Source organism: Globicephala melas, chromosome 2, assembly GCF_963455315.2.
Source record: "Globicephala melas chromosome 2, mGloMel1.2, whole genome shotgun sequence".
Taxonomy (NCBI): domain Eukaryota; kingdom Metazoa; phylum Chordata; class Mammalia; order Artiodactyla; family Delphinidae; genus Globicephala; species Globicephala melas.
In genome coordinates, this window is record NC_083315.2 from 111393607 (window position 1) to 111421400 (window position 27794).

Consider the following 27794-nt stretch of genomic DNA (forward strand, 5'->3'; position numbering starts at 1 on the left):
TACAGATAAATTATTAGTATTAATAAAAGAGCAAAACAGCTCCATATAAGATCAGTAATCGTCCGTTGCATCTCTGTACATCAGCAGTAAACAACTAGAAAAAATAATCAGAAGACACCATTTTTAAAAGCATGGCAGATTATCAAGTACCTGGGAGTAATTGTAACATCATGTGCAAACCTCCGTGTGGAAAAGTATAAAACTTTATTGTAAGACATTAAAGAAGATCTAAGTAAATGGGGTCACTATTGCCTTCCTATCCATGAATATGGCTTATCACAAAGAAGTTATTGCTGTTCAGACTTATCTCTAGATTCAGTGTTGTTTCATTCAAAGTGTCAAAGATTTTTCAAGAAATTCTGCACTGATTCTAATACAAATATGGAAGAGTAAATAGTAAAACCAAGTATTTAATAGCCAGGACACTTCTGAAGAAGAAAGGCAGAGGTAGAGTGGTGATGATACATGTGCTTATTCTATCAGATAACGTAAAACTTTAGTATTTAACATAATGTGTTATTGGCTCAGAGACAGGCACATTTACCAGTAAAACAGAACAAAGTGCTCCCAAATACACAGACCTCTGACTTGGAGCTGTCCTTCCAAGCCATGTGAGGCTGTTGAACACTTGAAATGTGGCTAATCTGAATTGGGATATACTGGTCTACAGGGTGAATAAAGGCTTCCCTGAGACTTGTCATTTTGTCAGATCTGATAGATGAATTGGACTTAAGTAGGGGAGTGGTTGGGTGGATGGAAGAATATTTAATGCTGAATGAATAGAATGTGCATATTCTTAAAGGAGGTCACTGTGGCTAGTCATTGATCTAAAGCCGTCTTTGGCAAACTTTCTGTAAAGAGCAAGATAATAAATATTTGAGACTTTGAAGGTAATACCTCCTGTATTATAATTGCTCAGATCTGCGGTAAAAAAAAGCAGGCATGGACAACATGTAAGTGAATGAGTATGGCTTCTTTTTATTTATTTATTTATTTTTGGCTGCGTTGGGTCTTTGTTGCTGCGTGTGGGCTTTTCTCTAGTTGTGAGCGAGGGCTTCTCTTGTTGCAGAGCACGGGCTCTAGGCACGCGGGCTCTAGAGCGCAGGCTCAGTGGTTGTGGCACAGAGGCTTAGTTGCTCCTCAGGATGTGGGATCTTCCCAGGCCAGGGCACGAACCCATGTCCCCTGCATCTGCAGGTGGATTCTTAGCCGCTGCGCCACCAGGGAAGCCCAGTATGGCTATTTTTAAAAACAGGCAGCAGGGTGGATTGGTCCCCTAGGCCATAATTTGCTGATACCTGATCTATGGGAGAGAATAATACAAGGAGAGATTTGAGGCTAGGGACTAGATGCAGACCTTTTTAGCACTGTTAGGAATTTTTGTTATTTAGCCTAAGAGTATATTGAAATTAACAGAGTTAGTGGATCTGAAATCACTGGGTTTCTGTATGGAGTATGGGTTGAGTGATACAGAAGACCAATAGGCATTTACAGTAGTCTAAGCGAATCATGATAAAAGCTTTGAATAGTTGGAGTGGGGAGGGAGAGTGATTTCAATGGATAGAATGGGATGGATTTGAGAAATACTTAAAATACATAAGATTTGATAATGTATTGCATATGTGGGGGAAGAGTAAAGATGATGAAAGAGATAGGAAAGATATCGCCTTGGTTTCTATCTTGTGCGGCTTAATCAGTGATGATGCTGTTCCTGACGTAGAGCATTGGAAATTTGCCAGGTTTGGAGTGGAGGGATGGAAATGAAAACTTTTAGAGTTCAAGTGGAGATATCAAATAGGCAGTTAGATATATAGGTCCTCAGAGAAGAGGTCTGAGTTGGAGATATGTATTTAGGAGACAATGAAGTAGAGATGGCAGTAGATGAAATGACCTAGGGAGTGAATACAGAGGAGTGCCTAACACAGCCTAGACCAATGTTGAATGGCCAAGGAGCAGAGAGGATCCTTAAAGGTAGGGAGAGTAAAAATAGACCACTTACCCTTTCTTAGCTCATTCCCTCACCTGTAAATTAGGAATGATAATGTTTCGCTTGGAATTGTGGTAGAAATTGGAACTGTGTGTCTCAAGTGCCTGACATACAGCAGTGTTCAATAAATGCTATTATAGTGTGCTTCAGGCCTGAAATATCTCAGTATACTCTGTCTGTATTTCAAAATAGTCCTTTGACCCATTTGCTGGATTAGTCTCCTGACTCATTTTTAAATTAAATACTCCTGTGATTTTTGATCCTGAATTTATGTACTTCTTCTTCTTCTTTTTTTTTTTTCCTCTAAGAGAAAAGTTCATTCTTTTTACCTTCATTCTTTGATTCCAACATGGGAGCTATAGTCTAGGAATATTTTCTCAGGTTCCTTGACATTGGAAGATTATAACTTTTGGGCATTAGTGGCATCTAAGGAAGGCTCAAAGATCTGTTTCTCTTAATGTGGGCTTTAGTTGTCATTCCTGCCAAGCAGAGAAGGCTTTATGCTTAATTATCTTTTGTTCTATACCCCAAAATGAGTTTAGTGTTAGTTGTGGGAACAAAACCTCTAAGATATTTCTTGATTTGCAAGGATTTTCTTAAGTCATAACCCGTTATAGACATAAATATTTCTATGTAAAGGAAATCTTGCAAAACAATACCTACTTTATAAGTTATTTTGATTTTCTAGTCTATTGCAGTGAAAAAAGGGGTGCTGGTTGTGACCTACTGAATTGACTTTAACTTAACAGGTGCTTGAAAAATAGTGCTTAAGAGAATGAACTGAATGAGAAAATTTGAGTTAATATTGATAAAATTGCCAGTTTTTAACATCCATTCAATGAGATATACTTGTGTTTTAACTAGTTTGTTTTTTCTTCAGTATCCATTTCAGTGTTGTCAGCTTGATTCAGATAGTAAATAGTAGAATACTTTGTGAATTTTGTGGTGCATTAGAATAAGCTGGTATTCTAATGATTTTTCTTTTTGAGCTTTTCTTTAAAATTGTTTTTCTGTCTTATTTCCAGGTCATGAATCTTTTCATCCTCTTATTTATATTAGCAACTACCAACTCCTATTTTACTCTCAAATGTTCCATCCAGTCCTTATTATTTTCTCTGTGTTTTATTGGTCCCTTCTTATTAAACCCCTCTATCAAATAGTATCTTAGAAGATTCTGCTGCTTTAGCCATTATACTAGGGTTTGGAGCCTGTTTAGGGAAGAATACCAAAATAGATATGTTTTCTTCAAAAAACTGAAGAGATATCTATATGTATATATTGAGTCGAAGATGTTAATTTAGTATTAGTAGATAGTGAACTGATACCAAGCTATTAATAGGGTAGATCCTTTAGAGTATAGTAAATCTTAAGTTTAGAATTATTTGACTTCTGACTTCTAGAACCTACAGTCTTTATTAAGTAAAATGCCTTTTGAAAACACTGTCAACCAGACAGTGGTGACCAGAATTTTCTCTTGATTTATAGATTGTTCATTCCAGATATAAAAGTAATGAAGTATATGAAAGTATGTCTGTGGTGAACTGCTGTTTGTCTGTATCAAAATGTATAAGTTGTAGGGTAAGTTTGCTTTTTATTTTTAGTGTATATCACTTAACCTCTTGACAGTCACTTAACTGACTGTCAGTGTTCACATCTGAGGTTCTTGGAAGAGTTATAATTAAGGCTAAATAAAAATTGGATGGGGCTTCCCTGGTGGCACAGTGGTTGAGAGTCCGCCTGCCGATGCAGGGGACACGGGTTCGTGCCTGGTCTGGGAAAATCCCACATGCCGCGGAGCGGCTGGGCCCGTGAGCCATGGCCGCTGAGCCTGCGCGTCCGGAGCCTGTGCTCCGCAATGGGAGAGGCCACAACAGTGAGAGGCCCGCGTACCGCAAAAAAAAAAAAAAAAAATTGGATGATTAAAGAGCTTACTGTAGGAAGAGCAATACTTACAGATCAGATACAGATAGAGTAGTTTGCACTTTGTTTAATGAGCTAAGTCATTTAACAAAGTCTTGAACTGCTCGACAGTTTCAGGTTTTCTATTTTTCACCTATTTTTTGGGGAGTACCTTGGTTAGATTTCTGGGCAGTTGATAATAGGGTGCCCATTATATATGTTATTACTTTGCAGACACTTCCTTAGGGGAGAGAGTGAGGGTCACTTTTATAAAGGAAGTATGATCAGAAGAATGAGAAAATTGCTTTCCCAGATTCCTCAGCCAGCATCTTTTCCAGCCTCATTGCCATGAGTTGGGTCTTATATCCATTCCTGACCAGTAAAGTCTGGCCAGAGGTGGAGAATTATGCTATTGAATGTAGGCCTGAGCCTTTAGAGCTCTTGGCGAGGTTGGCTTCCCCCAAATTAGGGTAATTTCTAAGGGATGAAAATTGCAGTGTCTAATGCAGGCTAGATTTATATGTTGTTTATAGTTGATCTCCATGGCCTAGCATAGTATGTTGTACTATGATCAGTTTGAAGTCAGTAGGAGTATATAGGTTTGTTTTTGTAGTGGTAATGAAAGAACGATTTATGGGTTTTTAAAAATAATTACATTTATTTTGACTCAAGGAAACTGTTGTTTTATTCAACAAGCATCTTACTGAATGCCTTCTATGCCTGAACACTGTCCAAAGCTAAGAATACAGGGATGACTTGGTCATGGGCTCTGCTCTCAGGCATTCAGTCTAGTACATTTGATTTTGGTGAAAATTAAACATTTTATATTTTCATCAAGGTTAGTAAAACTTCTGGTTCTTTCATATCTCTCATTTCATTTGGAAAGCATTTATTTAGAAGTCTTAGTAACGATTTTTATTGCTTTTATATTGGCTAAATATGTTCTACATCTGACTGATTAGTTCTAAGGTGTTTCTGAAATTTCTCATAAAGTTAAAATTGGTTTCTTTAGTAGCATTTCTGGTGCTGGTGACATCAATTTATGGTATGATATAAGTGTGGATATATAATGTGAATATTTCTGCCTACATTTCACTATTTGCTGTTTCTTTGAATTTGTTCTGTGCTGTTGGGTTGACCATGATCTGTTACTCTTCAAATTCAGAATGAAATGTAACGAGATGGTTAGTTTTTAAAGTATATTTTGACTGATGTGTTCTAATAAGACTCAGTTTAAATGATTGTGTCAGTGGTATGCTTGTTTTCACTAATTTAAAAGCAAATGTAAATGTCTTCAGTGTGGCTTTCTATTCAAACTTTGTGTTTTTACTTAGTTTTCATAACAGCATGTTGAATGTTTAGCAAAAACTGGCATAGCACAAATTACTGAAATTACTCTTTTGCAGCACATTCATTATATTAATTGTCAGACTATATTTAGTTAATATATAAAGGAGGCACTTTACCTCTATAACATAGACTACTGTGTTCTTACTATAATTTTATATCAATGGACAATTGCTACTATTCCAAGACTTATAAGTGAGTTTATAGGGTTGTCAATTTTATGTGCTCCAAAAATTTATATACTACAAATCATCCCACTCAAACCTAGAAGAGTTATTTCCACAGTAGGTATAGTTTTATGATTTTCAGCTCTGTAATGTTTTCTTGTCATCTCAGCTGATGCGTTGAAAGAGTCCTCAATAGGGCTTAATCTATGACTATGTTAAGAGAAACCTCAGCGGAAGGAGGACTGCTTTTTAAAAGTAGTAATATCTGATGTTTACAGTTCTTACAACAGAATATAAGGGTGTGACAAAAGAGATCTTGAGTTAGTATCTAACTTTGTCCATATAAAGGTACACATTGCATATGTTTGTGTATGTGTGTGTAGTTGTTTTGAGCTTTTTGGAAATTGTTCTTAGCCTTTGAAAATCTGAGGAAAGGTTTGGATATTTTAACTGGAAAAATGCACGTTCACAAAATTTTAGTGGCATTTTAAGGGTGTCATATATACTTTCTAAAGTATATATGGACTCTAGAACCTCTGTTGATGTAAGAGAAGAGAAGAACGCACTTGAATTTGTCTCATTCTTTACTGATGCTCTGATTTGCAATCTTCAGAGTGACAGAAAGAACCTAACAGATGACATGGGAAGCAAAGGGAGAAGTAATGGTTTTAAGAATGAAATGCTGGGTATAATATAAAACTTATTTTGATTTGAATACACTTGAAAAAATATTTTTAGGGAAGTTGGGAAGAAATCACTCATCGTTAACTTGAATAGCTAGATGTTTTGCTAGGACCCTCTCCAGGTGACTCCAGGTCTAATTTTTTGTTAGTAAAATTGTTAATGGCATTAATAAAATGCCTGCCAGGTAGATAATATATGTTGAAATGCTTTATAGGAAGGTGTCATCTTAGAGATGAATCAGTGCAAGAACCAGTTTGTCTGATACATGTATACAAGAACCCAGACCACATTTATTTGCCCTCAGTTATTTTCTCTTCCCTCTTTTCACCTAGTGTTAGGTTAAAGGGTCTGAAAGAGCATTCACAACATCCAGCACCTAACAGCTTTTAGAGAATTAAAAAAAAAAAAAAAAAGGATTAAGTAGACCTTCATGGAGTACTGACTCTAAAGACTTCTTTTTTATGTTGATGTGTTATGCTATGGTGTAATACTTATTCTTCCCACATAAAGTAATCACTTTCTAGTAGTTTTATTGCTTTGTAGTTTAATAAGTTTTGTTTTTCTTACTACATTGTAAGCTTTTTGAAGGCAGTTATGATTATCATTCATCTTTGTGTACCATACAGTAGTGATTCTCTATCTTGAATTATGTATTGACTTTTTTTTTTTAAAGTTAAAGTCTCAGACTTCCCAGGGCTATATCTGTAGCCATCTCCCAAACTTGAGTTCTTAGTCCTTGATTTTATTAGCCTAGCGCAATGGTTCTCAACCAGGGTCAATTTTGACCTGCAGGGAGCATCTGGCAATACCTGGAGACATTTTTGGCTGTCACAACTCAGGTGGGGAATTGCTACTGGTATCTGTTGGATTGAGGCCAAGGATGCTGCTAAACACCCTGCAATTCAAAATGTCAATAATACTGAAGTTGAGAAACCCTGTGTAGCCAAATGTGGTCTTTAATGAAATTCCTGTGAGATTCTAGAAGTCAGTCATACAAGGCTTGTTTGTACTTGCTCATTAGGAAAGGCAGGTTTTTCCTCACAGGTCATAGATATTTCTTCCCTATCCTCACCATGATTGGGTAAGGATGTATTTTCAGGAAGGAGTTACTGTGGGTCAAAGCTACATGCTCTTGCTATTTAACTTGTCTGATCTTTATTCTGCTGTGAAACATGTTGTTTCCATTTCATTGTCACAGTCTTAGTTGAGGTTATCATAAATTCTTACTTGGATTATTGCAATGACCTTTTTTTAAAAAAATCTTTTTAATTTGAGGTAATTGTAGATGGACATACCATTGTAAGAAATAATGCAGAAAGATTCCATGGACCCTTTGCTCAGTTTCCCACAAAGGTAACATCTTGCAAAACTAGTAAAATATCACAAACAAGGTATTGACATTAATGTGACCCGCAGATACTTTAGATTCCCCCAGGTTTGCTTGTACTTGTGACTGTGTGCACGCATGTGTGTGTGTGTGTGTGTGTGTACTCTATGCAGATTTTCACATGTGTAGCTTTGTGTATCCTATCCTGCACAGTACCTAGCATGATGTTATTATGCACATGGTAAATGCTCAGTTCTTACACACTGTTGAAAGTACATTACCTTATATCCAAATGAATTCACATAGAGTTGGCTATTTAATCCTTCTTGTAGTTTTATGATAAGAATCATTATTTTGTATGAATCCTGATTTTATTAGGTTCAGATGCTTAAGCTTAGATACATCTATATAATGACTCCCGTAGTAAAAAAAAAATTAGGTATAATGAAACTGTTTGCATAACTGGTAAATAAACTAACAGTATTTCGTGTGTTTATTAACAGAAATCTTATATGGTAAAGGCTTTCTCTGGTTCTTGTTTATAATTTTGTTTGCTGCTATTAGTGTTGACTGAGCACCCACCATGTGCCAAGTTATAGGTACTAAAAAGGAAAAGTGGACAGTTTCTAGAGTATTTTGGAAGTCATACCAACAGGGCTTCTTATGCATTCACTGTGGAGAGTAAGGGAAAATCAAAGCTGATTCATAAATTTATGGTTTAAGCAACTGGGTAGATTTAGATTTACTGAGATAGTGAAGAAGGTTAAGGATGAAAGGTTTCAGACCAGAGAGACTCAAGACATCTGTTTTGTGCTTTTTATATTATGTTTAAAATATCTATGTTGACATCCCAGTGGAAGTATAAAAGTTAGATTATGAATCTGGTATTCAGAGGAAGACTTATCAGGTTATAAAAGGATTGAAAGTTATGAGTTTAGATAAATTCACATAAGGACAGAGAATAGCTAGAGAAGAAGGGAGGGGCTCAGAAGTGAGTTTGGGTAGACCAGGAAGACTTGTTGGCAGGTGAAACTGATCCCACTACTGGGCATATACCCTGAGAAAACCATAATTCAAGAAGAGTCATGTACCACAACGTTTATTGCAGCTCTATTTTCAATAGCCAGGACATGGAAGCAACCTAAGTATCCATTGACACATGAATGGATAAAGAAGATGTGGCACATATATATGATGGAATATTACTCAGCCATAAAAAGAAATGAAATTGGGTTATTTGTAGTGAGGTGGATGGACTAGTAACTGTCATACAGAGTGAAGTAAGCCAGAAAGAGAAAAACAAATACCGTATGCTAACACATATATATGGAATCTTTAAAAAAAAAAGGGGGGGGTTATGCAGAACCTAGGGGCAGGATGACAGGAATAAAGATGCAGACATAGAGAATGGACTTGAGGACACGGGGAGGGGGAAGGGTAAGCTGGGATGAAGTGAGAGAGTGGCATGGACTTATATATACTACCAGATGTAAAATAGATAGTTAGTGGGAAGCAGCCGCATAGCACAGGGAGATCAGCTCCGTTCTTTGTGACCATCTAGAGGGGTGGGATAGGGAGGATGGGAGGGAGACACAAGAGGGAGGAGATATGGGGATATATATATATATATGTATAGCTGATTCACTTTGTTACAAAGCAGAAACTAACACACCATTGTAAAGCAATTATACTCCAATGAAGATGTTAAAAAAAAAAGAAAGAAAGAAAGAAAAATGAATCCCTGGTGAGAAAAGAGGAAAAACTGGTTAAGAGTAGTGACATGGGAGCCAAGAGAGCAAGTGTTTAAGGAGGAAGTGATCAAGAAAGAATGTTGCTGAGAGCTCAAGAGGAATGAAAAGTTTCTTTTTGATTTGATAGTGTGGAAGTATCTGATCTTGACAAGCAGTTTAGTGGAATGGGAGAGAAAGCCAGATGGAAGCAAGGTGAAGAATGAATGGGATGTGAAAAGTAGAAATAGATGTAGATGACACCTTCAAGAAGTGTTTCTATGAAAGGGAGCAAGATTTGGGTCAGTAGCTAGAGTTCAATATGGGATCAAAAGAGGGTTTTGTTTTCATGTTTGTTTTTAAAAGATGAGAGATATTATATTTCTATATTCATAAGAATGACCCAGGAGAGGGACAGGTTGATGCTATGAAAGAAGAGGCGAGGGGATATTGGCTTGTATGAACAGGGGATACTACAGAAGGAAAACATGAATCAGGGTAGAGATACATAGGTGGGTTGGTTGTAGGTATAAATGAAGAAAATTCCTATGTGTCTTTTCCAATGAAATGTGAGTTGAGGACATTAGGAAGAGAGAGGGTAGGTAGTACTTGTAGTTACATGAGTTTCTTTAATTGTACAACTTCTCAGAATTTTTTAGCATGCTGTGATATGTTGAGAATCTCTTGAGTGGGACAGAGTATATAGGGCAGGACCAGAGAAAACTCAAATTGGAAGCCATTGGGGAGAAATTTGATTTCCTATTTCTTTCCATTTTGAAAAGAAGATTAAAGTTTATATATCATAGACATAAATTTTTTAATTAATCTGTTTTTGGCTGTGTTGGGTCTTCGTTGCTGCGTGCAGGCTTTCTCTAGTTGTGGCAAGCGGGGACTACTCTTCGTTGTGGTGCGTGGGCTTCTCATTGTGGTGGCTCCTCTTGTTGCGGAGCATGGGCTCTAAGCACACGAGCTTCAGTAGCTATGGCACGCAGTCTCAGTAGTTGTAGCATGTGGGCTCCAGAGCGCAGGCTCAGTAGTTGTGGTGCATGGGCTTAGTTGCTCCACGTCATGTGGGATCTTCCCGGACCAGGGCTTGAACCCATGTCCCCTGCATTGGCAGGTGGATTCTTAACCACTGTGCCACCAGGGAAGTCCCTCATAGACACAATTTTTTAAATCTTGGTTTTTTTCTGGTTACACAAGTGATCTTTATCTTTTCAAAAAGTACTTCCTTTACAAAAGGAAATGTACAATTTACAGTGAAAATTCTGTATAACCTCCTCCCAGTCTTTTCTTTCTCTTTCCTTCTATACCCTGCTCTAAATTTAAGGGTATCGTTGTCAATAGTTTGGTATTTGTTTTTTAATTTTTGCTATAATATTAACATAAATGATTTATTTTGATGGAATGGAATTATACTATTTATCCTGTTCTTAAACTGTAACATATATCAGTATATGTAAATCTGTTAAAATCAACCTTCTTAATTCGTCTTTATTATCATTAATTTTGGTGTACTAGATCTTGACAAGGACTAAAGGAGATCATTTAAAATTTCTTATTCTGTTTCCATAGAGGTACATATTTCTGCTATACTTTGTTTCTGCTACTTGGTGGATTGAATTCTAGATAATTGTAAGTGAGTCTCTTTTGTATAGTTCAAAGCTTTTTGCTTTGAAGACAGCTGCAATGTTAACCTTGCTCTTGTAAAAACAAAAAAAATCATTACTTTCTCCATCATTTTGTTTTCAGTTTTTAGGAGTCTGTTTAAATGGCATGTGGTTAGTCACGTTTAGTTTTTTGTGTTTTTTTAAATGAATTTATTTATTTATTTGTTTGTTTGTTTTTGGCTGCATTGGATTTTCGATGCTGCGCAAGGGCTTTCTCTAGTTGTGGCAGGTGGGGGCTCCTCTTTGTTGTGGTGCGCAAGCTTCTCATTGCGGTGGCTTCTCTTGTTGTGGAGCACAGGCTCTAGGCGCATGAGCTTCAGTAGTTGTGGCACACGGGCTTACTTGGTCTGTGGCATTTGGGACCTTCCCGGACCAGGGCTCGAACCCGTGTGCCCTGCATTGGCAGGCAGATTCTTAATGACTGTGCCACCAGGGAGGTTCTCCTGTTTAGTTTTGTACCAAGTCTGAGAGTCTTTTATAGCTGATCTGATCTTAATCCATTTACATTTACTTTTTAATTTGCTTTTTTCTTGTTATCTATTTTTATTCTTCATCAGCAAAAAAAGAGAGAGAGAGAAATAAAGGAACTAATAGTTATTCTTTTTCAGATTCTTTTCCCTTGTAGATTATTACAAAACATTGAGTATAGTTCCCTGTGCTATACAGTAGGTCCTTGTTGGTTATCTATTTTATATATAGTAGTGTGTATATGTTGATCCCAAGCTCCTAATTTATCCCTCCATGCCCTGTCTCCGCCTGATGATGTTTCATTATGTGTTTAGGATTTCTAGGGCAGTTCGAGAGTGCTATAATTTAAATATTAACTATTACATATTTGAGAACTTAAAAAAAGCTGTAGTTGCTTGTTACACACATTTGGATGACATACTGGCTAAATAAAGAATCTTTGACAAATCTTTTTCCCATGAATATTCACATAGAAGAGTTTTCTGACTTCCCAAGTTTTCGTGAGCACTTTGAGGCTAGCCGGATATTTTCCCTCCTTTGTTGGTCATTGGTTTCTTCTGCCTAGATGCTTTTAAGATTTTTGAAGCTTACTGAGTTCAGCAGCATATGTCTGTAACTTGATGGTTTACTCCTATTTGTGGTGAGATCATTCAATCTACAAATTAAATTCATTATTTCAGAAGAGACCTCGACTATCTTTGCACTTTTCTCTTTCTCACAAGCAGAATTCCAGAGCATTGGAGTATGTTAATGAACAAAGCAGATAAAAATCCGTGCCCTTGTGTGGAGCTTAAATTGTAGCAGGCGTACACCAAAATAATAATGATGATGGTGATGATATATGAGAAAATTTATATAGTGTTGTGGGTAGGAAAAGCAGTGTAAGAGGGATTAGAAGTACTGGGCAGTAGTTAGAGAAAGACGGGCCATAGATCACAATTTTTAATAGTCCATGTAGGCCTTATTGAGAGGGTAAAGGGAACAGCCAATGCAAAAGTCCTAAGTTAGGAGCATGTGTCACATGCTAAAAAAGCAAGTAAGCTGTGTAACTTACTTGCACAAGGAAGTAAGGAAAGGGAGTAAAATGATGGAGAAAGTAGAGGAAAATGAGGTAAGAATATATAGAAGCCGAGTTCAAAGCATGCTAGATTATATATGGCCTTGAAGGCTGTTATTTGTGGGTCACTATCATTCTGGGTGCTTTATTGAGAACGGTATGTAGAGAATGGTGGTAGAAGCAGGGAGGATTGATTGAGCAGTCAATGCAGTAATCTACATATGTGAAATGGTGATAGCTGTATGGACCAGGGAATTAGCAGTGAAGATGGTTAAGATCTCATAGATTTGGAAGTAAGGTGTGAGAAAATAAGAGGGATCAAAAATGACTCCAAGATTTTAGCCTGGCAGCTGAAAGGATGGAATTGCCAGCAACTGAGATGTAGAAGGCTGAAGATGGAGCTCATTTTAAGGAAATCATCAGGAGTTCAGTTTTGCGTGTTAAGAAAGAAATATCTCTTAGACATTCAAGTGAAGAGTCAGGTAGAAGGTTTCAAATGAATCTGGAGTTCAGGAGAAAGAGCTGAGCTGGCAGTATTAATTTGGGTTAGCAGCATATGGATGACATTACCAAGAGGGTGATTATAGATATTGAGAAAAAAAGGCAGGGACTGAGGCCTGGGGTATTCACAGTATTACAAGGTTGCCGAGGAGGGACAAGCTAAGGAGACTAATAAGGGGAGAACAAGTGAGATAATAGAGGTCGTCTCCTGAAGTCCACTAAAGAGAGTGACTGCTGAAAAGTTGAGTAAGATGAGAGCTGAGAACTGACTATTGCAAAACAGTCATTTGTGAACTTAATAAGAGCAGATTTAGTGGAGTGATGAGAGTGATAAACTAATATAAGTACATATAAGAGGGAATGGAAGGAGGGGAATTGGAGACAACTAGTATAGATGATTTATATAGAGTTTGTTCTACAAAAGGAAGTAGAATTCTGGACCAGTAGCTAGCAGAGAGAAGAAGATTAAGACTTCTTTTAAGAATGGGAGCAAAAGTATTTTTTGGCATGTGTCAAAGAAATGATACAGTAGAAAAGAGAACTCTGATGATCTTTTCCACTTTATTCTGATCTTTTCAATCATATTGGGTCTTTTACTAAAGAGGTATTCATTTCTTTAATGGATTTTTTTCTTCACTTTCTTTACATTTTGCCTCTGGTTGTCTCATTTCTTCTTTAATCTTTTATTTCAAGAATCCCATAATAAATTTAAGAGAATAGAGAAGTCCAAAATTTCTTGTTTCCTGGATTTATTCTTTGAAAGCCTCCTCAACTGTTTTTTGCTACTTAAGTTTTCTACAGTTTGTTGGTTACATATGAAGCAATTGAGGTATTGTTTTTTTCAGTGTTATTGATTGTATCGACAGTATTTATTGAATATTTGAGGATGTTGCTTAGATGCTCTCCTTTGTTGTGTTGCTGATATTGCTGAAGTGGAAGAGCAAATTCTGTAAAGAGCTATTTATATGCCTTTTCCTGGTCCTGTTTACTTATACTAATGATAGTTTTTAATATCCACTGGACACTTAACTGATAACATTGTTTATATTATTTGTGAAATACAGTGTTTATTTTACTGGATATGCTTTTGCAGACATGAGATTTGCCTAAGTGGCCAGGAAGAAAAGACCTTGGGTATTTGCATTTAAGCAGAAATTAAGATTTGTATGAATGTAGTAATGAATCAAAAGTTGGATTATCATAAATCAGATCCTGTTTTCCTGCTGGCATAATTATTTATTGGGACCTGCCATTTCTGACTATTGGTTCATCAAAAGCTATAGATATAAATGACCAAATAACCATGCGCCTCATCTTTTTCTTGCATTTCAGAGAACCTTGATGGGATTTTATAGCAGTTGTAATCATCTAGCCTTAGTTTAATTTATGAAATAGATTTTAAATTATGTAAGTTAATTTGAATTGGTATAAATTTGTAGCTATAGATTAGCAACTCTTAACTAAGGGTTGTATGTTAGAATAATGTATAGTTTTTCAAAATTCACATTTCTAAAGAACTCCCTGAAGTGATTCTTATGCTTAAGAACCATCACTTATAGAAAAAAAAGTTATATATGTTTTTATTCATCATAAAAGCTAATATAGGAATGTCTAATTCAAAACTATTTTCCTACATAGAGTTTTCTTTTGCACCACTGTAAATTAGTAGAAAAATTGGTAAAGTCACATAAGCTTTTTACGCTTTTTTCCCCCATATATGTGAACTATAACTTGACTGTCAGGGCAGTTGTATGTTAGTAAGTTATCCCTTTATACTTTGCCAGAAATTCCATGCTATAAGCCACTTAGCATTTCATTGCCTCAGATTACTGGTGTAATCTGATCTTGGAGTAACTGCAGAATTAAATAACTTGCCCTTGTAACTTTATGGACTTTGAGGGATGGATATTCCCTGAGCATAAGCCAGAGAAATCTACCCCCAATTTTAGTGAAGTATTCAGAGTTTAGTTTGGTTCCTAAAGGGTAATATGAAAAGAGAATTTCTTAAGAGTTGATTGGAACAGTTAGGACTAGCTAGCTTACTTTTCTTACAACTTTGTTTTTTAGGTGTCATTGCAGATTAAGATCTTTTATTCCTGTTTCATGGCTCTTGCCATAGGTTAGGCATTGCTGTTTTCATTAACTTGCTTAAGTGTAATCTTTTTCACCACTGTATTATCTCTCTAAACAAAAACATCCATCTTTGCCTCAGTTTTCACTTTTGTAATCAAATGGTGCAGCTAATAGTTTGCAGGCTGGAAAGCACCTTAGTGCTCCTGAGAAAGAAGAGGACCCAGTCGCTGTATCCCTACCTCAGCTTTGAAATAACAATCTCTTCATTTCTACTTTCTTGCACATTGTTCTGTTTTGGTGGTGGTGGTAGTGGAAGGATTGTTTAAGGAGTAAGGAAGGATCCACACTACTTGACTTGGTGGGCTAGGTCTTGAGCCATACCAAGTATTCCAATGCTTTGTTGGTAACATTTCAGACAACTAGTTATGTTGTATGTAATCTGTACCTACCAGAGTTTATGTAATCTGTATCATCAGAGTGATAATATATGAAGACTTAGAAGTTGGATTTCATGAGATCTGGAAGTTTGATAGGTAGAGCAGCCTGAAATTGAAATGAAGAAAGGACTTGATTGATTATGCAGGGTATCAGTTGCATAACTTGGAACTTGGAAGAACACATTGAAAGATCAGTCCATCCAAAGGAGAGACTCCTCTGGAAATTAAAATGAGGACTGTTGCTTTAAGCATTGAAAGCTCTGCCTGTGTTCCCTCCCCTGCCCCCACACACACTTTTCTGATTAGAAATGGTATGTTTTTATGTGATTTGTAAGTCAGTAACAATACTTACGACAAATATAAATACACCCTACTTAAGGAAGAGTGACTCAGAATCTCCTTAAGGGTTGAATTCCAGGCAGTATTTCCTTAGGTTTTTGAAATGTTCGCTCCCTGGTTAAGAACCCATTTTCTCCCAATGCAATATTGAAATTAAACTTTGAAAATTCTTACGTAATTTTGTTTATTATTGTGAAAATGTTTTGTCCATTACTTATAAAAATTATCTTTTTGGGAGTGCTTAATAAAACATTTTTAATAGACTAAATTAACATCTCCTTTCCCACTAGGATGTTATTTTCTTTTATAAAAATTATCTTAATATTTAAGAAATAGAGTCAATAGATAGGAAGAAAATGGGGAAATGATGGGGTTAAAACTCATGGAGTTGAATAGCTTCATTGTATAATCAATAATTAAAGCTATGTTATATTCTTACTAATATAGCTATGCACAAAAATCTCACTTGGAACTTCCCCAAAGACCAAATAACAAATGCACCAATCAACAGACCACACTGAAACTGTGCATTGAGCATTGCTTACTCCTAGTTTCTCCTTTTCACTTGGCATTGAAAAATGATCTTTTCTAATTTCCCTACCTGTCCAGTTTTCTATTATTTTACAAAGGAAAAAATTTCTTCTATTCAGCCATTTTTTTGTCTGTTCACTTTTGTCTCTTTCTCTTGGTCACGTTGCTGCTTCTAGCAGAATTTTTTTAATGAACCCGGTATTGATGGACATTTAGGTTGGATATGGCTTTTAAATATATCTTTTGATACAAAATGTTTATTTACATTGCTTAATACTAATGTTTTTCTGAAAGAAATTAATTTTAATAGTTTTAACTTGAATATGTTTTTTTATAGCAGAAAAAGAAAACTAAGAACTTCAATCCACCAACACGTAGAAATTGGGAAAGTAATTACTTTGGGATGCCCCTCCAGGATCTGGTTACAGCTGAGAAGCCCATACCACTATTTGTTGAAAAATGTGTGGAATTTATTGAAGATACAGGTAGGATAGAAGTATCATTGCAAGAGGTTTGATATAAAATTTCACTTTTGCTACACCAATAGTTTGTCAAATGTTCCTGATTCAAGCTAAAATTTGAAAGAGGTGTATCGTTCTCATTAGGATTGATTATCTTGAGTATTAATTCTAGATGTAACCATCTGATATTTGAAAGCAGTTTTGTCGTTAGCCAGTCATGCTTTTGTTGGACTTCTCTTTATTAAATGGCTAAGTCAAATACTAAAATGTTAAACTTACCTTTTTCTGGAATTTAGAATAACTCAGTTATTAAATTATGCTACTGTTTAATCATAGTTATGATTTAAATCAGTAATTTGAATGTTTGCAACATTTTAAGTCTAATACTATTTTTAACTCATTTTACACACGAATTTTTCTTTTAAAAATTCATAGCAATATTTGTGAATGTGCAAGAGGTAGCTTGTGATGTTACTATTTATTCAGCCCCACTAGCTTAATATGGTTTGTATGGTTTGAGTTGTATTTGTAAGGAGTGTGTAGATATCCTCACTGTTTTAAAAACAAGCCTGCTCTTATGTTTACTTTGTCTGATGAAACTATTCAGAAAGTAGTCAGAGTTGGGTTATAAAGGCAGAATATTATGTTTATGTGCATTTAAAATGAATACAAGTTAACCATGAAACTTCAGTGATTTGAATAGACTCCAAAATGTAATGGTTTGAAAACGTGAGCTAATTTCATTTTAGCTTTATTTATTCTTAATGACCTCTTTTGATAAACAACTATTCTTTAAAGAATAAACAAGCTAGGATGCCCATGTCCTATCTAAAAAATCAAGATCATTTTTACTTAGGTGTATGTACGCCATACCATTTAATCTTGACTGTCAGCTAAGTTCTATATGTACATATTAGGTTGTCCGGTGAGAAGTGCTAACTTTCAGTTTTAATAACGATTGGAATATGGGGCAATACCTGTTATCCACTGGTATTAGAGTTGAAATAGCCTATCTTCTCCCTTAAGTTAATAAATTTTAAATTATAGAGCCTGTATTTGTATATGCCTTTAATCATTTGTTTTTTCCTTCAACAGAAGTATTAGGCAAATTTCTTTATGTATTTCTGTCCATCTTTAGCATAGTAGAAATGCAGAAGTTCTTATAATATTAGCTATCTGCTTTGAGGTAAAAGAAATCTCATTTTCTCTAGTAATATAATTAGGCCTTGTGGATATGACTGAGCAATTCAAAAAGACTTTTCTTTAGTGATTAGAAAATAATAAAGTAACAATGGATTGCATTTTGTACATTTATTTTTATAATTAAAAAGTCCCACTTCTTGAATATTTTCATGGTAGTTGAGTGATTTGGCTTGAGGAAAATAAATTCCAAGTGTAAGATAAAATGAAAATTCTAGTTCAATTCTTAGCAACATTTGAATTAGTTCAGTCAACTGGCAGGTAATTTATATATTTAAGTGCTTTGTTAGAAGTATACTTAGTTAGGTACCATGAAACCATAAGAATACTTATATAAAGATTAAAGCTAGTTCTTTTGTTGATGTAGTAGTATGTATTATTTTGTTACTGATTAATGCTAATCCATTTTAGCAGAAATTCTCAGTTGTTTAAGAATTGAATATCAGATTCTCATTATGGACTGGAGCAGCCATCTCCATATTTAAGGTTTAACTTGTAACGTAAATATAATCAACACCCTTGTTTAGAGGACTAACCTTTTAAACAACCCTGAAGAAAATATGGTGGAAGTTTTTAAAATCAGCTTTACTGTCATAACTTACATGCAATAAAATTTACCAATTTTAATTATACAGTATGAGTTTTAATAACTCTATAGTCATATAAGCACCACCACAATCAAGATTTAGAACATTTTTATCACCTCAGAAAGCATCTAGTCTTTTGTCAGGTATGATGTTAGCTCTTAGTTTTTTGTAGATATTCTTTATCAGGTTGAAAAGTATCCTTCTATTTTTTTAAAGAAAGCACTGGCTCTTTTATTTTTTTTATTTTTTAAGATTTTTATTTCTTTATTTTATTTTTTTTTAAGTCTGTCGGGTCTTAGTTGCGGCACGTGGGGTCTTCGTTGAGGCACGCGGGATCTTTCTCGTTGCGGTGCTCGGGCTCTTCGTTGTGGTGCTTGGGCTTCTCTCTAGTTGTGGCGTGTAGGTTTTCTCTTCTCTAGTTGTGGCCTGCGGGTTCCAGAGCGCCAGGACTCTTTAGTTTGCAGCACGCTGGCTCTAGTTGAGGCACATGAGCTCAGTAGTTGTGGCATGTGGGCTTTAGTTGCCCTGCAGCATGTGGGATCTTAGTTCCCTGACCAGGGATTGAACCCACGTTCCCTGCATTGGAAGGTGGATTCTTTACCACTGGACCACCAGGAAAGTCCCAATCCTTCTATTCTTAGTTTGCTGCATTTTTATCCAAAATGGATGTTGATTTTGTCATGTGGCTTTTCTGCTTCTGTTGATATGATCCTAGAGTTCTTATTAAAGTCTGTTTATGTGGTGAATTATATTAATTGATTTTTTTTTTTTTGAGGTTTTTTTTTTGTTTTTTTGGCTGTGGGATCTTCATTGGGTCTTCGTTGCTGTTTAACGGGCTTCTCATTGTCATGGCTTCTCTTATTGCGGAGCACAGGCTCTAGGCACTCAGGCTTCAGTAGTTGTGACTCATGGGCTCTAGAGCACAGGCTCAGTGGTTGTGATGCATGGGCTTAGTTGATCTGTGGCATGTGGGATCTTCCTGGGCCAGGGCATGAACCCGTGTCCCCTGTATTGGCAGGTAGAATCTTAAGCACTGTGCCACCAGGGAAACCCCATTAATTGATTTTTAAATGTTGATTTTTAAACTAACCTTGCGTTCCTGGGTTAATCATACACCATTTGGTCATAATGTTTTATCGCTGGATCCAGTTTGCTAAAATGTTAAGGGTTTCTGTATTCTAAGAAATATTGGTCTATAGTTTTCTTTTCTTGCAGTGTCTTTGTCTGGTTTTGCTCTCAGGGTAAACCTGGCATCATAGACTGAGTCTATTTTCTGGAAAAGTTTGTATAGAATGGTAATATTTCTTTATTAAATTTCTGTAGAATTCACCCGGGAAACTATTTGGACCTGGAATCTTGTTTGTGAGGAGGCTTTTAACTATACATTAAATTCCTTTAATAGATACAGGGCTGTACAGATTTTCAGTTTCTTCAGTAAGCATTGATTGTGTCTTTCAAGGAGTTTGTCCATTTCATTCAAGTTGGCAGAGGTGGTTTATAAAATTCCTTATCATACTTTTAATGTCTGTAGCATCTGTCTTCTCTTTTGTTTTTGACATTACTGTTTTCTTTTTTTTGTCCTCTTGAGAGAGGTTTATCAATTTTCTTGATCTTTCAAAGAACCAACTTCTGGTTTTATTGATTTTCCTCTCTTGTCCATTTCTAAATTCATTGAATTCTACTTTTTTTTCTGTTTTCCTTCTTTCTGCTTTCATTTTGTTTCTTTATAGTTTCTTAAAATGGAAGCTAGCTAATGATTTTGACCAGTCTTCTACTATAATGTTAAATGTTTAAAAATTTCCTATAAACATTATTTTAGCTGTGTGCCACTGATCTTGATATGTTGTTTCCATTTTCATTCAGTTCAAAATACTTTGTAATTTCTCTTTTGACTTTTTAATTTAACTCATTGATTATTAAGAGTGTTTTATTTCTAAATGTTTTCCAGATATCTTTGTTATTCATTTCTAGTTTAATTCTATTGTAGTTGGAAAACAGTTTGATTTCAGTGTAAGTTTATTGAGACTTGTTATTTATAGCCCAGAATGTGGTCTGTTTTGAAGAATGTTCCATGGAGCCTTCAACAGAATGTTTTTTAAGCTGTTGGGTGAAGGGTTCTATAAATGTCAGGTCAAGTTCTTGAGAGTATTCATCAAGTCTTGTCTATCCTTACTGATTTTCTTGTTGACTTGTTTTTTTTAATCGAGTACTATTGAAATCTGAAATCATGATTGAGATTTGTCTGTTTCTCCTTTCAGTTGTGTTAGTTTTTGCTTCATGTGTTTTGAAATTCTTTTAGTTGCACATACATTTAGGATTATGTCTTTTTTTATGAACTGACCTATTATCGTTATGAAGCATTCTCCTTGTTCTGAAGCCTTATTTGTCTAAAATTAACATAGCCAATGGTATTTTCTTTTGAGTAGTGTCTATGTGGTATATCTTTTTTCATCCTTTCATTTGTGTCTTTATATTTAACATAGTTTCTTATGGATAGCATATCTGAATCTGACAGTCCATTTCTTTTAAGCAGAGCGTTTATTTGATCATTGGCTTTTCATGTAATAATCAGTATGACTGGTTTTAAATCTGCCATCTTGTTTTTATTTTTCTTTTTGTCTCATGTGAACATTATTCCTTTTCTTTTCCTGCCTTCTTTTGGATTAACTGAATATTTTTTATTCTGTCTTAACTCCAATGCCAGGGTTATTAGTTATATTTATCTGTTAGGATTTTTTAGTGGTGCTCTAGAATTTGAAATAATAAAAAGTTCAGAAAGTTAAAAAGGCATCAGTTATCACTTTTATACCATCCTAGTGACTTTGGTTTTTAAATGAATGGACAATGATGTACAGTTTTTACTATGTGGCCACTGGTTTAAAAGATGCTGACTTTATTTTTTCATTCATTTTTGCGGGAAAAGGAGACTTGTACATAAGGTCAGTCCTGCTCCCTCAGAATCATGTTAAATGTGGCTAATGGTGTGGTACAGAACTGTAGTTAGTTGTGCATTTGTGATTTTTATCACTGTTTGTTTAATCACAGTTCATCTTCAGGCAACATTACACCACCATGATATGTAGCTTAAGAACCTTGGAACAGTGCATTTAACCCTCCTATCCCTTGTTCTTTTGTTGTACATTTTAATTTTCCAATATGTTTTAAACATCACAATATATGTTCATAATTTTTGCTTTAAACAGATAATTATCCTTATTTTTGAAAGATATCACACTCTACAATTCACCCATTTAAATTGTACAATCCAGTGGTATATTTGTATATTCACAGAGTTGTGCAGCCATCGGCACTTTCAATTTTAGAGCATTTTCATCACTCCCAAAATAAACCCCACCCATTAAGCAGTCACTCCCTCTTCTCCACACCCACCCCCCTTAACTTTCTGTCTCTATAGATTTACCTGTTCTGGTCTTTTATGACTGGCTTCTTTGATTTAACATAGCGTTTTATAACATCAGTGTTAGCATCTATCAGTACTTCATTCATTTTTATTGTTGAATAATTTTCCATTGATGAACATTTGTGTTGTTTGCCACTTTTTTACTATTGTGAATATTGCTGCTGTGAACCCTCCTGTAAAAGTTTTGTGTGGACACGTTTTTCACTTCTTTTGAGTATATATACCTAAGAGTGGAATTTCTAGATCATATGGTAGCTCTATGTTTAACCGTTTGAGGAATTTACCAGACTGTCTTCCAAAGTGGCTGCACCATTTTACATTCCCACCAGCAATATGCAAGAGTTCCAGTTTCTCCACATCTTTGCTAACACTTATTTTCTGATTTTTTGATTATAGCCATCCTACTGGGTATGAAATGCTATCTCATATGGTTTTGATTTGCATTTCCCTGATGATAAATGATGTTGAACATATTTTCAGGTGTTTATTGGCCATTTGTATATCGTCTTTGGAGAAGTATATATTCAGATACTTTACCTTTTTTTTTCGGTACGCGGGCCTCTCACTGTTGTGGCCTCTCCCGTTGCGGAGCACAGGCTCTGGACGGATGCGCAGGCTCAGCTGCCATGGCTCACGGGCCTAGCCGCTCCGCGGCATGTGGGATCTTCCCAGATCGGGGCACAAACCCGTGTCCCCTGCATCAGCAGGCAGACTCAACCACTGCGCCACCAGGGAAGCCCCTGGATACTTTACCATTTTTAAATTGAGTTGTTTGTCTTACTGTTGAGTTTAAGAGCGCTTTATATATCCTGGATACAAGTTGCTTTCAATATGACTTGCAAAAATTTTTTCCCCAGATTCCTTATTGGTATCGTTTGAAGCACAAAAGTTGAAAATTTTGATGAAATCCAGTTTTTTAAAAAATTTTGTTACTGTGCACATGGTATCATATCTAAGAAGGTTTTACCAAACCCAAGATCACAAAGATTTATTCCTATATGTTCTTCTAAGAGTTTTTTTGGTTTTAGCTCTTTCATTGAGGTCTGTGATCCATTTTGAGTTAATTTTTGTGTATGGCACAAGGAAGGATTCCAGCTTGATTCGTTTGCTTTTACGTATCCATTGTCCAAGCACCATTTATTGAATTGCCTTGACATTCTTTTTGAAAATCAATTGACTGTAAATATGAGTACTTCTGCACTTCCACGTATATTCCATTTATCTATATGCCTATCCATTTTTTTTTATATATTTATTTGGTTGCACTGGGTCTTAGTTGTGGCAGGTGGGCTCCTTAGTTGTGGGTCATTGGCTCCTCAGTTGTGGCATGTGAACTCTTAGTTGCAGCATGCATGTGGGATCTAGTTCCCTGACCAAGAATTGAACCTGGGCCCCCTGCATTGGGAGCATGGAGTCTTAACCACTGCACCACCAGGGAAGTCCCTATGCCTATCCTTTTTTGCCAGTACCACTTTGTTTTCATTATTTTAGCTTTCTAGTAAGTTTTGAAATCAAGAAGTGTAGTCTTTCAACTTTGTTCTTCTGATAGTTCTAGGCTGTTGATGGATTTCTTTTTTCTTTTCAGCTTTTTTTAAAAAAAATTTATTTTATTTATTTTTGGCTGCGTTAGGTCTAAGTTGCTATGTGCGGGCTTTCTCTAGTTGTGGCAAGTGGGGGCTACTCTTCATTGCGGTGTGCGAGCTTCTCATTGCAGTGGCTTCTCTTGTTGCGGATCACGGGCTCTAGACGCGCGGGCTTCAGTAATTGTGGCACATGGGCTCAGTAGTTGTGGCTTGTGGGCTCTAGAGTGCAGGCTCAGTAGTTGTGGCACACGGGCTTAATTGCTCTGTGGCATGTGGGATCTTCCTGGACCAGGGTGTGAACCTGTATCCCCTGCATTGGCAGGCGGGTAACCACTGCGCCACCAGGGAAGCTCTTCTTTTCAGCTTTTTAAAGACTGCTTCTTGTCTCCTGCATGATATTTAAAAGGAAATCTGCTGCTATTCTTAGCAGTATTCCTCTGTATATGATGTGTTCCCCTTTCTCCCTCGATTCCCGGCTGCTTTTAACATTATTCTCTCTAGTTTTTAGCAATATTATTAAAAATGTATTTTAGTGTGTGCTTAAAAAAAAAAACACTTCTGCTTGAGGTTTCTGGAGCTTCTTAGATGTCATGGTTTATAATTTTCAAATTTGCGGCCATTATTGAAATATTTTTTCCTGTTCTATTTCCCAGTTATGGACTCCAGTTACATGGTATTAGACATCTTAAAATTGTTCCGCAGCTTACTGAGACTGTTCATTTTTTTAAACCTTTTTTTCTTTCTGTGTTTCATTTCACCTAGACTGTGTATCTATTGCTATATCTTCTAGTTCACTGATTTTTTTTTTTTTTTCCTGTATGGTCAAATCTAGAAGTTCCATTTTAAGTCTCTTTTTTATCATTTATCAATATCATGTTGATATTTTCTTTTACATCTTTAAATATACTTATAAAATTTATAATAGCTGTTTTAAGGCCCTTGTTTTATGGATTCTGTCATATTTTATTTCTCGGTCTGTTTATGTTTCTGTTGGCTTTTCTCCTGATTATGGGTTGTGTTTTTCTGCTTCTTTGACTGGCGGTTTTGATTTGACATCAGACATTTTGAATATTTCATTTTGTGTGGTGAATTTTCTAGTGTTCCTTTAAAGAGTGTTGGATTTGTTTTGTCATGTGTTAAGCCTTTTGTGGATCAGTCTGGTCCTTTCTAGGCTTGCTTGTAAGTTTATTTTGGCAGATCCATGGCAGCTTTTATTCTAGTATTTATTTAGACCTACTTTAAGGTATGAAGACTTCACTTACTGCCCTGCATATTAGAAGGTCTTAAAATCAGCTATACTTCAATTAAAAAAAGAAAACAATACTTAAAAAAAAAAAAGTCTTTTGAGAATAGAACTTGGACTAGTCTCAGCCCCTGTCCTCAGAAAGTTTCCTCTCACACACTTGCAGTATTCAACCAAAGACTCCAGTGTCTTTTCTGCATATCTCTGAGGCTTTCTCTATATACCTCTCCCTCTTTTTTTGGTATTCTACCTCACAAATTCTAGACATCTCATCCTTTCTGAACTCCTGTCTCCACATTCTCAACTCTGGTAGGCCAATATGATTCCACCTCTCTGCACTGCTATCTAAAATCTGTTTCCAGGCACTAAATCGGGGCATTCAGACATTTTAATTTATTTGCTTCTTTTTCCTTACAGATCAGTTTTGAGCTGCCTATAGTTCAGTGTCTGAAAACTGTTGTTTCATATAAAGTTTGCAGTTTTTAGTTGAAGTTGTGATAAGTTCCAGTTAGGAAATGACCCTTGAAATATTAGTATAAGTTTTAAGTAGACAGAAAGTGTGGTGGAGAGAGATTGAAAAGAAAGAGTAATAGTCCTCTCTAAGAAACTATTTAGGATAGATAAGGAGTTGAAAGAGGTCTCAAAAATGCCTCTCAGATTCTATATTAGGGTGACCATAGGTGGTACACCATTAATGAAAACAGGAATTATGGTATGAAAAGCAGATTTGACAGTTTGATAATAGATTCATATTATGTACATCTTAAATCTTAAGGTGCCTGTAGGGCAGTGGTCCCCAACTGTTTTGGCCCCAGGGATCGGTTTTGTAGAAGACAATTTTTCCACAGACTGGCAGGGGCACGGTGTCAGGGGGGTGGTTTCAGGATGATTCAAGCACATTACATTTATTGTGCACTTTATTTCTGTTAATATTACATTGTAATACATAATGAAATAATCATACAACTCACCATAATGCAGAATCAGTGGGAGCCCTGAGCTTGTTTTCCTGTAACTAGATGGTCCCACCTGGGGGTATTGGGAGACAGTGACAGCCGAAGTGTGTTGCTTATGGTCCAGTCTAGTATGTAAGATGCAGCTTAATGGTCACTTGCCACTCACTGATAGGGTTTTGATATGTTTCTGCAAGCAGTTGGTTTATTATGGTCTCTGTGCAGTCAAACCTCTCTGCCAGTGAAAATCTGTATTTGCAGCCGCTCTCCAGCACTGCAGTGGGGAACAGCTGTAAATACAGATGAAGCTTCCTTCATTCGCCCACTGCTCATCTCCTGCTGTGTGGCCTGGTTCTTTAAAAGTTCAAGATTCAATTGAATGTATGGCTGTGGATCTTTGGAAAGTTATTTGGTCTTTTTTTTTTTGCGGTACGCGGGCCTCTCACTGTTGTGGCCTCTCCCGTTGCGGAGCACAGACTCCGGACGCGCAGGCTCAGCGGCCATGGCTCACGGGCCTAGCCGCTCTGCGGCACGTGGGATCTTCCCGGACCGGGGCACGAACCCATGTCCCCTGCATCGGCAGGCGGACTCTCAACCACTGTGCCACCAGGGAAGCCCAGTTATTTGGTCTTAAGATGAGATTTTGGTAATTGTCATTGTATAGATATTAATGTAAACTATGTGCTGATGAAATTCAGGGTGAGCATAGAGAGTGAGAAGAAAAGATCACATTGCAAATAGGCTGTACAAAAGAATGGAGCCCTAAAACACTAAGAAGAAAATTTTTAATAAGAAGGAAGCATGGTTATCAGCTTTGACGTTACAGGGGTTAGATGACTTAGAATACTTTTTTTTTTTACATTTTTATTCAGGTGGAATTCATATATTATAAAATTAACCTTTTTTTTGTTTTTCTTTGGTACGCGGGCCTCTCACCGCTGAGGCCTCTCCAGCCGCGGAGCACAGGCTCCGGATGCGCAGGCCCAGCGGCCGTGGCCCACGGGCCCAGCCACTCGGCGACACGCGGGATCCTCCCGGACCGGGGCACGAACCCGCGTCCCCCGCATCGGCAGGCGGACTCTCAACCACTGCGCCACCAGGGAAGCCCTAAAATTAACCATTTTAAGGTGTACAGTTCAGTGACATGTAGTACATTTACCATGTTGTACAACCACCGCTTCATCTAGTTCCAAAGATTTTCATCACCCCAAAGAAAACTATACCAATTAAGTGGTTATTCCCTTCCCTTTTCCCCCCTTTCTCCATCCTCTGCCACCATAAACCTATTTTCTGTATTTATGGATTTACTTATTCTGGATAGTTCATATAAATGGAATCACACAATGTGTGACCTTTTGTCTGGCTTCTGTCATTTCGCATAATGTTTTTGAGATTCATCTGTTGTAGCATGTGTCATTGTATGGATATATACTGCATTTTGTTTATTTGTTCACTTGGTGGGCATTTGGTTTGTTTCCACCCTTTCGCTGTTGTGAACAGTGCAGCAGTGAACATTCATGTACAAATATTTGTTTGAATACCTGTTTTCAGTTCTTTTGGGTACATACTTAGGAGTGAAATGGTGGGTTGTATGGTAATTCTATATTTAACTTTTTGAGGAAATGTCAAACTGTTTCCTGCATTTTACATTTCCATCAGTAATGTATAAGGGTTCAAATTTGTCCACATCCTCCTCAACACATGTTATATTCTGTGTGTGTGTTTTATATATTTTTATTTTTATATACAGCAGGTTCTTATTAGTTATCTATTTTATACATATTAGTGTATATATGTCAATCCCAATCTCCCAATTCATCCCACCACCACCACTCCCCCACTTTCCCCCCTTGGTGTCTATACATTTGTTCTCTACATCTGTGTCTCTATTTCTGCCTTGCAAACTTGTTCATCTGTACCATTTTTCTAGATTCCACATATATGTGTTAATATATGATATTTGTTTTTCTGTTTCTGACTCACTTCACTCTGTATGACAGTCTCTAGGTCCATCCACATCTCTACAAATGACCCAATTTCATTCCTTTTTATGGCTGAGTAATATTCCGTTGTATATGTTTACCACATCTTCTCTATCCATTCATCTGTCGATGGGCATTTAGGTTGGTTCC

The 27794-nt window shown here is 36.4% G+C and overlaps 1 protein-coding gene across 2 annotated transcripts in view; it reads left to right on the forward strand.

Moving 5' to 3' along the window:
* Nucleotides 1-27794, forward strand: part of ARHGAP5 (Rho GTPase activating protein 5) — a 73364-nt gene that overhangs the window by 18526 nt on the left and 27044 nt on the right. The window contains exon 3 of one of the 2 annotated variants that reach the window (XM_030854764.2): nucleotides 16552-16699. In XM_030854764.2, the coding sequence (XP_030710624.1) occupies nucleotides 16552-16699 (148 nt within the window). The remainder of the gene's footprint in view (nucleotides 1-16551; nucleotides 16700-27794) is intronic. The other variant, XM_030854765.2, reaches the window with a different exon arrangement.